Source organism: Prionailurus viverrinus, chromosome C2 (genome assembly GCF_022837055.1).
Source record: "Prionailurus viverrinus isolate Anna chromosome C2, UM_Priviv_1.0, whole genome shotgun sequence".
Classification (NCBI taxonomy): domain Eukaryota; kingdom Metazoa; phylum Chordata; class Mammalia; order Carnivora; family Felidae; genus Prionailurus; species Prionailurus viverrinus.
In genome coordinates, this window is record NC_062569.1 from 10,578,490 (window position 1) to 10,592,424 (window position 13,935).

At 40.9% G+C, this 13,935-nt stretch overlaps 1 protein-coding gene across 1 annotated transcript in view; it reads left to right on the forward strand.

Moving 5' to 3' along the window:
* The first annotated feature begins 280 nt into the window (after positions 1 to 280).
* DYNC1LI1 (dynein cytoplasmic 1 light intermediate chain 1) overlaps positions 281 to 13,935 on the forward strand; it is a 37,414-nt gene continuing 23,759 nt past the window's right edge. Inside the window, exons 1-2 of the mRNA XM_047875632.1 lie at positions 281 to 545; positions 750 to 823. Of these exons, the coding sequence (XP_047731588.1) occupies positions 400 to 545; positions 750 to 823 (220 nt within the window). The 5' untranslated portion in view covers positions 281 to 399. The remainder of the gene's footprint in view (positions 546 to 749; positions 824 to 13,935) is intronic.

A 13,935-nucleotide genomic window follows, 5' to 3' on the forward strand; every position in this document is an offset into this window, starting at 1 on the left:
CGGCTGCGGGGTTTGTAGACCCGACTGAAGAGTGGGAGGGAGCACTGCTCACCTGACACACCCCAACCGGCTGTGCTGCAGCCCACAGCTGCGGGTGGGGGGCGGGAGACGCCTCACTACGCTGAGTTCAGAACTGGGGCTGCAGCGCAACCGCCAGCCAGGTCGCCCGCGCACGCGCATTCCTTACGCGCGCCCGCCAGACAGCAGCGCATGCGCAGTGCGTCCTCCCTCGCTCCGTCAGTCCCTGCAGGGCCCGCGGCTCCACCCCCGCAGACCCCGCCCCGCTCCCGTGTGCCGAACGCTCCATATCCGGGTTCCCGCCGCCGCCACCGCCGCCGCCGCCGCCGCCGCCGCCTAGCTCATTCAGCTTTGCCGGGAGTGGTGTGATTCCCGACCAAGATGGCGGCTGTGGGGCGAGTCGGCTCCTTCGGTTCCTCTCCGCCGGGATTAGCCTCCACTTACGCAGGCGGCCCCTTGGCTAACGAGCTAACATCGGGCAACGGCGGCGCCGCAGCAGGCGACGACGAGGACGGGCAGAACCTTTGGTAACGACCCCACCCTTCCCCGGGTCCCCGCTGGCACTCCCGGCCCTGCGGATACCTCGGGATCCCGTGCCCGCCGAAGCTCGGCGCCGGGCCCAGGCCACTGCGTTCTCGGGCAGCCCCCACTCAAGCGCGCCGAGGCCGGGTCGTCCCTCCCGCCGTGGGGTCCCAGTCCCCGGCCTCAGCGTGCTCCTTGCTCCCCGCTAGGTCCTGCATCCTCAGCGAGGTCTCCACCCGCTCGCGCTCCAAGCTCCCCGCAGGGAAGAACGTATTGCTGCTGGGTAAGTGTCCCCCGCCTCGCTCCGCCCAGCCTGGTCCCCACCCCGGCCCGGGTCAGGGTCCGCCCGCCCGTTCGCTCGCTTTGTGCGAACTCCCGGGCCTGGCCCCGCCCAGCCGCCGGACCGGTCGCTGACAGCTGGGGGAGCAGGGGAACGGGGACCCCGGCCCCGGTACCTTTGGGGACCGCCCTCCCCTGAGCCCTTCCTCCTCCCCTTCATGTGGAGGTGGCCCTGACAGTCTCCTGTGGGAAGGACAGAATGCGATATCCCATCTGAGGGATTGTAGAGGCTTGTGGTTTCCCTAGAAAAGAAGGACGGTTTTTCTTTCATAACAAAAATTAGTAGCAGGAGGCTCTTTTCAAGAGCTCCAGTGCAAATGGCATGCCATTAATAATTAATAGCTGACTCTTTGTATAATTGACAGGGAAGCTAGAAATTGAGACCTGGGAATCGTGATAAATGTTCTTATTTGATTCAGCTTTTGGGGTACAATGGACTCTTATTGCAGATGCCTTTTTAATTGTCACTTATAATTCTGATATTTGTAAAAGGCAATCGAACACCTTACTATTCCAGTTCCTTCGAGCCAAATGATCGTAATAAGGAGAAATGGTCTAACGTCTCAATTCTCCTGTATTTCCTCTGCTCTCTGGAAGTTATGTATTTTGTTTCTTTACTGATTCTGAGGGTGGGCATAGAGGATATTGAGGGAGAATAAATCACCGATTCACATTTTTGCAGGCTTAGTTTCTGAGTCATTTACAGAAAACCTTTCTTTCATATTCTTTAAATGTGAGATATTGAGTCTTGGCTTATAAAATGATGGTTAAATTTTAAAACTTTGGTGTTGGTGTCTCAAGACTAGTTTTATGTACATCTAAAACAGGAAAGGAAACAAAGAAGTCAATTGCTACTTGATAGGTTCTGCTTTTAATAGAAATGTGTAGGTAGAAACAAATTATTTTTCATGAATACTGCCAATCTTGAATATGATTCTTTTTTTTTTTTTTTTAATTTTTTTTTCAACGTTTTTATTTATTTTTTTGGGACAGAGAGAGACAGAGCATGAACGGGGGAGGGGCAGAGAGAGAGGGAGACACAGAATCGGAAACAGGCTCCAGGCTCCGAGCCATCAGCCCAGAGCCTGATGCGGGGCTCGAACTCACGGACCGCGAGATCGTGACCTGGCTGAAGTCGGATGCTTAACCGACTGCGCCACCCAGGCGCCCCTTGAATATGATTCTTGATGTTCTTTAAAGTTGCATGGAGCTAGTTGAAAAATTAGTTTCTACTTTGTTTTTAATGTGATTGAAAGTACCTACTGCAGATTAACCTGGATTCAGTCACAGCCTTATAATCTTAAACAAGTTACTTGATGTCTACAAACTTCAGTTTCTTCATCTTTAAAATGGATATTATAGAAATAATAATGCCTCCCTCTTAGGGTTATGGGGAAGACTGAATGAGATAATACTTGTAAAGTGGTAGCAACACAGTGACTTTTGTGATGGATTTCTGTCAACTGAATTAGAAAATATTTTATCAGAATTCTCTTTTTAAATATTAGTGTCCACGTAAGTGATATTTAATAGGGCAGAGATAGATTAGGTTCCAAAAGCAAAAAAACAAAACAAAACCCAGAAAGTGTTTTAAGTTTACTAACTTAAACAAATTACTCTTAGTTACTAAACTGAAATGGATTTACTGTGACCTCATTGAAGTGGATTATTTTTAATTACTCTAAGTTAAATAAGACTTCTTTTCAAATACTGTCATTGTGAGGATAAGATTCCTGCATTTTGTTTTCATTTTGCAAGTTCCCCCTAATTATTCGTATGTGTTAGATACTATTAGATGGTTCTGTTTGTGGTGAAACAAAATTGACAGTTTTGTTCATTTTTGATGTTCCTAATTTGTGCTGAGGTTGCACCATGCTTTTCTTTTAACCCCCTTTTAAACCTGCCTTTGACACTGGATCAGTGTATGCGACTGAGTGTACTTAGAGGCCCCAGACACTTCTATCCTTCCATACTTAGAATAGATTAAATTTCCTTCCTTATGAGCTTAATAGTTTGTGAGGCTCTGTCTAGTATCAGGTTACAAAAGCTTTAAATTTAAATTTTTTCTTTGAGTACTATTGGAATTTTCATCAAAGTCCTTTTCAGCTCTGGAAGAGCAGATTTTTATACTGATTACATAAATAGGATTAACTTTTTAAAATACCTCTAAAGATTTCTTAAAGATATTTTACCATCACATGTTTGGCAGCATTCAGTCTGTGCTGGTGGAGGGAAGAAATGTATAAATAGGGATTGTGGTTTTCTTTGTTATGAGTTTGAGGGTGCTAGGCAGGAGGATGCTTGGCCCTCAAGTGTTTTTCATGAAGTATGGCGATCTCTGGAATCCTGTATTTAAAAAAAAAAACAAAAACTGAGACTGTAGCAAGGTTTTGCTATTCCAGAAACAACCTGAAATGGGAACAATGATCAAGGTTTATTTATCGCAATGCAAATTGCAGTTTACCTTAGCTTGCTACATGCTTTCCCCTCCCCCTGCCTATGGGAGAAAAGGATTGGGACCAGAAGTGTATACGTGTCTATGAGCCATTCTCAAAGCATTTTCATATAAATAAATCTTAGTTTATCTCCTCAGTTGCCCCCTTCTTTCATCACCTCCAAATCTGAGACGTAGATGTTAGCACCAATTTGTAGATGAGATAATGAATTTTAAAGACCTGTTAAGTGAGTTTTCCAAGGTCACACAGCTTTTAAGACCCTGTGTTCTGTGACTCTGGCATGGCTTCCCAAGTTGATAGAAGTCCTTGCAAGGGAGAGAGTGCCACATATTCTTCCTATTGCATAACTTTTTAAAAAGGCTATCTTTGAGTAAAAGCACTAGTAATTGTTATAAAGTAAAATCCATATATTTGTTGGATTCTAGGCTGAAGCTTCTTGAGGGACACCACTGGGCCATGACACTTGTGTTTAAGGGGTCATTTAATCTACTGAGGCCAGACCCTTAGTGAAACCCAGAAACACTGTGACATTAGTGTTTAACCATTTTCTTTCTTGAAAGATTTTGAGAATGAGCTTCAGTGAAGTTTTTAATAGTAAAGGCAGAACTTCTAGTGCATGTACTTTAAGTAGGATTTAACTTATAAATTGTCCTTTGAAAAACTATTTTTTTCCTCTTTACCCTTTATATTTAATCAACTTTTACTACAGTGATTGCAATTATATTTTAATAGCTGCTTTTTAAAGGGCACTTACTCCATATCTTGGTTACTTTCCTATGTTTTGTTAAGAAAACTCCCTAAGGAAAATAATAGTACCTAACATTATAGAGCACTTCTATGTACCAGCTATGTAAAGATTGTTTCCAGAATTTGATTATCCCCTTAAAGATCAAGAAGCAAAACAGAGCTGTTAAGTAAATTGCCCTAAGGTTACACAGCCAGAGCCAACATCAAGAATCTAAATTGTGTAGCCTACCTCCAGAGCCAGTATTCTTTTTCTTTCTTTTTCTTTTTTTAATGTTTATTTATTTTTGAGGGGTCGGGGCAGAGAGAGAGGGAGATACAAAATCTGAAGCAGGCTCCAGGCTCTGAGCTATCAGCACAGAACCTGACATGGGGTTCGAACTCACAAGCCATGAGATCATGACCTGAGCTGAAGTCGGACACTCAACTGACTGAGCCGCTCAGGTACCTCCCTCTCCCTTTTTTTTAAATGTTTTTATTTATTTTTGAGAGAGAAAAACAGTATGAGCGGGGGAGGGGCAAAGAGAGACTGAGCCACAGAATCTGAAGCAGGCTCCAGGCTCTGAGCTGTCAGTGCGCACAATGCAGGGCTTGAACTCACAAGCTGTGAGATCATGACCTGAGCCAAAGTCGGATGCTTAACCGACTGAGCCACCCAGGCTCCTCCAGAGCCAGTATTCTTAGCCTATACATTGGAGTCTCCCTAAAAGAAAGGAGAGCTTTCTTTGTAGGAAAAGTAGGATGTTAAACAGTTTATATAAAGGAATTTTATGTGATTCTCTGATGCATGTGTTTCACTGCAAAAAAATCTCATTGATTTAGATTAAATGAATTCATCATTTTACTAAGATAACATTTGTAATCTTGGCCCCCCGGCCCAGTGCCTGGCTTATAAATAGAACATCAGTGTAACTTTATGATTTGAGGCCAACATAAATTAATGAAAACTAGTTGGCCCTTGGGTAAATCAGGTAAGCCTCATCTGTTTCATCTATAAATTAATATATTTGGATTTAGTGACCTCTGAAATCTTGTCTGATACCACATTCTATAATTTTTTTTAATTCCAAAGCTGTGGGTTATTAAATATTTTTAAGTTTATTTTTATTTATGTATCTTGAAAGAGAAAGAGAGAAAGTGAGCACAAATGGGGGAGGAGCAGAGAGAAGGAGATACGGAATCCCAAGCAGGCTCTGCCCCATCAGTGTAAAGCCCGATTCAGGGCTCAAACTCACAAACAGTGAAATGACGACCTGAGCCAAGATCAAGAGCCAGGTGCTTAATGAGTATGCCACCCAGGTGCCCCAGGTTATTAAATATTTTTAAAGAAATATTTTGAGGACTACTGCAGTTGAGCTTAAAGTATTGGGGCGCTTGGCTGACTCAGTCTGTAGAGCATGTGACTCTTGATCTCCAGGTTGTAAGTTTGAGTCCCACGTTGGGTGTGGACATTGCTTAAAATCTTAAAAAAAAAAAAAAAATTATTTTTCCTTGTAAATGTGGCTGTTTGATTCCACCCAGGGAAGAAGCCTAGAGTCTATTTTTCCCTGAAGGCGCCATTCCAGGATTGTGTGCAGCCAACAAAGCCCCACAAAATGCTGAGCATCTTCAGGAAGTATGTTTGAAACAGTCATTCTTTTCAGGAATAAAATAGCTTCTATTATGCTTGAATTATTGGTAGGAAACCTCAAGATACATGGTGGAACCAGAGATCTGTTCAGAGAAGTAACTTCTGTGTGAGGACTAAATTTGAAAATAATGAGACTATTCAGTCTGAAACTCTTAACTTGTGAGGAGCTGGGATCAAAGATCATCAAAGTTCCAGGACTTCTAGAAAACACAGATTTTTATCAGTTGGAAGTATGTTAATGCTCTTTTTAGGAATGATTGGTTATGGGAATGGGATGCAAAGAGTGGAATGTTACCACGTATTGGATACTGATATGGATGATATTGGATTAGTAATTTTTCTTTTTCTTTTTTAATTTTTTTTTAATGTTTATTTATTTCTGAGACAGAGAGAGACAGAGCATGAATGGGGAAGGGTCAGAGAGAGAAGGAGACACAGAATCTGAAACAGGCTCCAGGCTCTGAGCTGTCAGCACAGAGCCCGGCACGGGGCTCGAACTCACAGACTGTGAGACCTGAGCCAAAGCCGGGCGCTCAACCGACTGAGCCACCCAGGTGCCCCGGATTAGTAATTTTTCAAGAATTAACAAAATTATTTATTGCATGTTATGTGTTACCGCTATTAAAAATATGCCAGATATAGAGTGTTTTGAGACTCCAGTGGCATATTGATATTTTACAGTAGTCAGAGTCAGCAACCTATTATGTAAAGGGCCAGATACTAAATAATTTAGGCTTTGTGAGCTATATGGTCTCTGTTGTAACTATTCAATTCTGCCCTTATAGCCCCAAAACAGCCATAAGTAATTCATAAATAGATAAATGGGTGTGGCAGTGGTTAACAAAACTTTATTTTCAAAAACAGGCAGCAGACCAGATTTTGCCTGTGTGCTGAGGTTTGTAGACTCCTGCTTTAGGGTATTATGGGCATCAGTTTTGTCAGTAAGCACAGATGCCAGTTAATAGAGGTTTCTGGCTGATGGAACATGATGTTTGGTGCATGATAGGGGCTCAGTAAATAAATGTTGAATGAATGATGAACAGCTTTTATTTAAGTATCATTGTTATTCCAGCTAGATGCATAGTCTGAACATAGGTGTAAGAGGTGTTAAGAGGAGTTCATATATCTCTGCCAGCACTGAGAGAGAGCTTGAGCACAGGTGAATAAGGGGTACAGCTTGAGTTAGGAAAAAGAAAGGACCAGTAAGTGAGTGACCATGGTCTGATCTTTTGAGGTTTTATTTTACTTAAAAAATCAGGGGTAAAAACAGATTATGTCTTCTTTCATTTGTTTGTCAAACATTATTAGGATGTGCTACGTATAAAATGCTTTGCTGAATCATTTGTGGAAAATACATAAACAGGACTCCATCCCTGCCCTCCAGGAGCTTATAAACTTCTGTGCGTAAAGACTCAAAGTGAAATAAAATATGTCAGTATGAAATAATTACTGAATAGGTTGCTTAAGATTTTGCAGGAAAGCTGATATCTGAATAAAATTTTGCTAAGAAACGGGGGGGGGGGGAGAAGAACACTGGGGGCTACAGACTAAGGAAGGATGTTACAGTAGCCAAAACCTAGTGGAATAGGCCAAGACAGCTCAAGTTGATGGAACCTCACCTAGAGGCACCAGGTAGAGCAGCCCCTTCTACCATTTGAAGCTGTGGGATTGTGGATAAATTACAACCTTCTGATCTGTTAACTGAGGGTTTTTTTTATACATGGATTAAAAGAACTAAAAGAGGGGTGCCTGGGTGGCCCACTCAGTTAAGTGTCTGGCTTTTTTTTTTTTTTTAATGTTTATTCATTTTTGAGAGAGCACCAGGAGAGGGGGGTGAGAGAGGGAGAGAGAGAATCCTAAGCAGGCTCTGCACTGTCAATGAGGAACGCGGTGTGGAGCTCGAACTCAGGAACCGTGAGTGAGATCATGACCTGAGCCAATATCAAGAGTCAGACGCTTAACCAACTGAGCCACCCAGGAGCCTGTGTCTGATTCTTGATTTCCGCTCAGGTGATCTCAGGTTTATGGGATCAAGCCCCACATTGGGCTCTTTGCTGAGTGTGGAGTCTGCTTGAGATTCTCTGTTTTTGTCCCTCCTGTGCACTCACTCTCTCCCAAATAAATAAACATTTAAAAATAAATAAAAAGAACTAAAAGAAATTATGTCTTAAAGCATTTTCTTCTCAAAATTGGAAGTCACTATTTTATTTATTTGAGAGAGCACTAGCAGGGAGAGGAACTGACAGAGGGGGAGAAAGAGAGACAGAGACAGAGAATCTTGGGTCTCAATCTCATGACCCTGGGATCATGACCTGCACCGAAATCAAGAGTTGGATGCTCAACTGATCAAGCCACCCAGGCACCCCTGGAAGTCACTACTTTAAATTATAAAGTAATACATGTTTCTTGTCCCAGTGAGAGAAAAAAATTATGAAGGTAAGAAAATCACACATGATCCTACCACCTGAAGATACCGTGTTCATTTTTTCTATATGTGTGTGTATTTGTGGGGTTTTTTGTTTTTTTAAGTACGCTCCCCGCCCAGCATAGAACCCATCGCAGGGCTTGAACTCACAACCCTGAGATCAGGACCTGACCTAAGACCAAGAGTCAGACACTTAACCAACTGAGCCACCCAGGCGCCCCTTTATATTTGTTTTTTAAACAAATAGGCTCATATCCTACATACTGTTTTGAAAAATCAGATTTTTTAATTTATGTATTTTATGACAATAGACTTGGTTTCTCCCTTTTAGTGACTGAATAATATATTTAGCTATGCCATAATTATAATTTATGAGAGATTATTATTGTTACATCTAATTTTCTGCTTGCCCAATATTATCTTTGGGATAAATTCCTGTAAGTGGAAGGGCTAGGTCAAAAGTATTTCTTTTGAGTCTTTCTTTATATTGCCAAACAGTCTTTTTCTATTTTTTTTTTTAACGCCTCTTTTAGGAAAGTTGTACCATTTGACATTCTTACCATCAGTATAAGAGAGTTCTTATTTGTCTAGCACCATTGCTAACACTAAGGATTATTCATTTTAATCTTATTTGGTAGATAGGTTAAAAATTGGCATCTTAATTTAACAGCAGTTTAACTGTAGAATGTATAGCATATTTGTTGATTAAAAACTATTACTTCAGTGTGACTTTGACCTGGAGCATAGGAACTGTTAATAACCATTGGTATTAGCATTTATTGGCTGTTGTAAATGTTTATTGAATTAAGCTCAGTGGTTTTCAGTTCATGTCTAGTCAGTGTGAAAGTGAGAGAAATAATAAAGGATAAAGTCTATCTACAAAAGTTTTTTTAATGTTTATTTGTGAGAGAGAGAGAGAGCACGCACGAGCGAGCAGGGGCAGGGGAGGAGCAGACAGAGAGGGAGACAGAACTCCAAGTAGGCTCCAGGCTTTACACTGTCAGCACAAAGCCCAATGTGGGGCTCAAACTCACAAACTGTGAGATCATGAGAACCTGAGCTGAAATCAAGAGTCGGATGCTTAACCGACTGAGCTACCCAGGCACCCCAAATTCTATTTTTTAATGTGAATTACTGAATGCTGATATTCAAAAGTAGGACTTTGGCCAACAGATGGGATGGGAACATCGTGTGTTATGCCTGTTACTTGGGTGTTTTGCTTTATTATGTATCATGCTTACTTTTTTACAGAAGAGGGTTTTAAGCCCCAGGTTACATAGCTGAGCTAGGATTCGACTTTGGGCTTGTACTCCTTGATATTATGTTAGAGGGATGTAGTCTTGAACAGCCATGCATAAATGTTTACTTACAACCACTGGTTCAGATGCTACAGCTGATTAACAGCATCTCCTCCCTTGCCTCAGCTGGCAAGGGTCATCCAGGTAACCTCTGAAGGCCATGCAGAAGGTATGAGTCCAAGACTAGTTCAGTGAAGACCCCTTATGGCTCTTGCCACCAGAGCTTTCAGACAAAATAAGATGATTTATTTTACATCATGCAAGGCCAAATAAAAAAAAAAGGTGAACTTCACAATGTTGATACCTCACCTGGACAAAGAAGGAACACGGCAGGCTAGATTTCCTTCTGTTCTGATTGTCGTGATGCTGTAGACCATGGTGGATCCAATATAGGTGTGGAGATGTGCAGCAAAGCTCTATGTAGAAAGCAGGCATCAGGCACATAAACTTGCGCAAAGCAAGAAGAGCAGGCACAGTGTGTCAGCCTTCCGTGCCAGCAGGAGAGGAGCCTGGGAGGAAAGGGAGGCAGAGTAGCGCTTATTTTGCCTTTTGGCATTCCTGCTTATCTTGAGTGGAGAAGACTAGACGCCGCTCCAGGAACAATGGCAATGTCTGTAGTGTTTAGGAGCATTGCTGGATTCTAATTCTGCCCCTTCTTTAACACACTGCTTGATCTTTCAAATTACACTATTTACCTTTTAGGATTACCATGTGGGTTATATGAGACGATGTTTGTAAAAACACTTCAAACAGTGGCATACACTGGAAGTGTTCAAGATGGCTATTATTAATGTGTTGTGAGTACGTAAGTGTTTAGCTTTGATAGCTCATTTTCGTGTGATTCATGTTTTTATAGTATCTTTTAATACACTGTTGATGTCTTATAAAAGAACTTTATTTCTGGTGTATCACTGACCAAGAAGTAATGAAGGATAATAGTTACAGAACTTTAAATCCATCACCATAAATTTTGTCTGGTTTTACCCTCGTCTATTTAGAAGATGGGAGCAAATGGAAATACTTGACTTGTCCAGGTTTACACAACTAGTTATGGTATTGTTACAGTTAGAAATCACATCTTCTGACTCATCCCATTTCTAACTCTGTTAATTAAATTGTCATTATAAAATTTATGGATGGTACATCTGGTGTTGAATTAGAGATCTGTTGGGGAGATAAAACAGTATTACAAGCACACCTTTACCCCTATATGTTTTGGTGGAGTTTATGGAGATTTTCTTTTATAATCAACTTGGTTTTCTAATTTGAGCTGAAAAGAAGTAAGAATTGATGGCCATTATTGCTTTATGCTAAAACTGAAGTTCTTTTGGGGCACCTGGCTGGCTCAATTGAAAGAGCATGCTACTCTCGATCTTGGGATTGTAGGTTTGAGCCCCACGTTGTGTGTAGAGATTACTTAAAAATAAAATTTTAAGGGGTGCCTGGGTGGCTCAGTCTTTTAAGCATCTGACTCTTGATTTTTGGCTCAGGTCATGATCTCACAGTTTGTGAGATCAAGCCCCGCATGGGGCGTCGGGCTCTGCACAGGCAAGGAGCCTGTTTGGGATTTTCTCCCTCTCTCTGCTCCACGCCCACTTGCATGCACTCTTTCTCAAAGTAAATAAACTTAAAAATAAAATCTTAAAAAAATTAAAAAGTAAAACTGGGTTCTTTTAGTGCTTGGATCTTACAAATCCAAATGCTCACAGAGTGACTTTTTTGAACAGTTCTCAGACAGATAATGTGCAATACAGGCTTATTTGCTGTGGGGAATTTCACTGTAATCAAATCAACAGATCTTTCTTCTTTTGGTTCATCCACTAGGACAGGGTTTGGCCCATAGGCTATTTCTGTATAGCCACAAACCAAGAATAGTTTATATTTTTAAAGAGATGGAGGGGGGAGAAAACAAAGATGTATATGTGATAGAGACCTTATGTGAACTGCAAAGCCTAAAATATTTGCTATCTAGGGTCGCCTGGGTGGCTCAGTCAGTTGAGTGTCCGATTTCGGCTCAGGTCATGATCGAGTTTGAGCCCCGCGTCAGGCTCTGTGCTGACCGCTCAGAGCCTGGAGTCTGCTTCGGATTCTGTGTCTCCCTCTCTCTCTGCCCCTCCCCTGCTCACGCTCTGTCTCTGAAAAATAAATAAACCTTAAAAAAAAATTAAAATATTTGCTATCTAGTTCTTTACATAAAAAGTTTCCCAGCACCTGAATGAGGACATGAAAATAGCTCTATTAGAATGTAATTAGATCTAATTAAATAGTTCTGTTTGCTTTAAAAAACATCTTTCAGGGGCGCCTGGGTGGCGCAGTCGGTTAAGCGTCCGACTTCAGCCAGGTCACGATCTTGCGGTCCGTGAGTTCGAGCCCCGCGTCAGGCTCTGGGCTGATGGCTCAGAGCCTGGAGCCTGTTTCTGATTCTGTGTCTCCCTCTCTCTCTGCCCCTCCCCCGTTCATGCTCTGTCTCTCTCTGTCCCAAAAATAAATAAATGTTGAAAAAAAAAAATTTTTTTTTTAAAAAAATAAAAAAAGATAAAAAACATCTTTCAAATATGTCCTCTTTAAGAAAATCTAATATAAACTGCAAACTTAAATTAAATATTTAGAGAATAACTTTAACATCATCACTAAAGGGCTCTTTATAGAAGGACTTTCATCTTAGTCTATTTAAACAGGAACTCTCAGTACTTGTGTAAGTATATGTTTACAGATCATTAACTATTTGGCTGGCACACTTAAAGCTAGTATGTCTGTTTCACTGCCAGCTGAAGGCCGAGGAACTGAAGATAAAGCTTTCTTAACAGTTTATTCATGACAGGTAGATGAATTCTTTCAACATTTTTTGAAGTCACACAGGCCCCATTGCCCTACTTGCCACCTTAAAGATATATTAACTGCATAGAATGAAGGACATATGTAGTTATTTTTCTTTTATTTTACTGCTCAAACCATTAGACTCTGTGTTTTTTCAAAAATAACTTGGAATTTAGTGACTTTTGTTTCCTCAATGGTTTGGTCATTAGAGAGAATTTTTATTTTATTTGTTTAGTTTTCTCCATGCTCTCCATGGCTTAGAATTTTAAGCTTTCAGTCTAAGTGATTCTCAGAAGTGTTTATGTGATTTGAGTAGTTTGTGTCATTGATTTATGTACTGTAATGCCCTTTTAGTGTCAAAAAAGTCACCCGAAAATTCCTATATTTCTGGGGAGTTTTTTTTTTTTTGTCTTTGCTCTTTTTATTTATGTATTTAGCATTGAATACTTTTTTTTTTTTTAAGTTTATTTATTTTGAGAGAGACAGAGACAGAGTGGGGCAGGAGCAGAGAGGGAGAGATCTCAAGCAGGTTCTGCACTGTCAGCTCAGAACCTGAGGCTCAAACTCAGGAACTGTGAGATCATGACCTGAGCTGAAACCAAGAGTTGGATTCTTAATCAACTGAGCCACCCAGGCACCCCTGAATGCTTGTTTTTTTTTAAATTCACTTTTTGATGCCCTCCATCCATAGCCCCACCCCCAACCCCGCCCCGTCCCACAACCACCAGTCTGTTCTCTGTATCTATGAGCTTGAGGAGTTTGGGTTTTTTGTTTTTTTTTTATTCCACGTATAAGAGAGATTATACTGCATTTGTCTTTCTTTATCTGAATTATTTCACTTAGCATAATGCCCTCAAGGTCCATCTATGTTGTCACAAATGGCAGAATTTCATTCTTTCTTGTGGCTGAATAATATTGTGTGTGTGTATCTCAGATCTTCTTTTATCCATTCATCCATCAATGGATACTTAGGTTGTTCTCTTATCTTGGCTGTTATAAATAATGCTGCAGTGAACATAAGGGTACATGTATCTTTTCAAGTTAGTGTTTTCATTTTCTTTGGATAAATTTCCGAGAGTGGAGTTGCTGGATCATATGGTCAAAATACCAAAATTTTTAACTTTTTGAGGAACCTCATACTATTTTCCACAATGACTGTACCAATTTATACTCCCACCAACAGGGCACAGGGGTTCCCTTTTCTCCACATCCTTGCCAACATTTGTTTTTTCTTATCTTTTTGATACTAGCTATTCTAACAGGTGTGAAGTGATATCCCATTGTGGTTTTGGTTTGCATTTTTTTTGATGACTAGTGATGTTGAGCATCTTTACATGTGCCTTTTGGGTCTTCTTTGAGAAATGTCTGTTCATGTTTTCTGCCCATTTTGTTAACTATATTGTTTGGTTTTTTGCTAATTGAATTGTATGAATTCTTTATACATTTTGCATGTTAACCCCTTATGAGATATAGGCGTTGGAAATATTTTCTCCCATTCATTTGGTTGCCTTTTTATTTTGTTGATGGTTTCCTTTGTTGTGTAAAAACCTTTTAGTTTGATGTAGTCCCACTTGTTTATTTTTGCTTTTGTTGCTTTTGCTTTTAGAGTCAGATTAAAAAAAATAATAATTGCTGCGGCACCTGGGTGGCGTGTTAAGTGTCGGTTAAGTGTCTGACTTCAGCTTA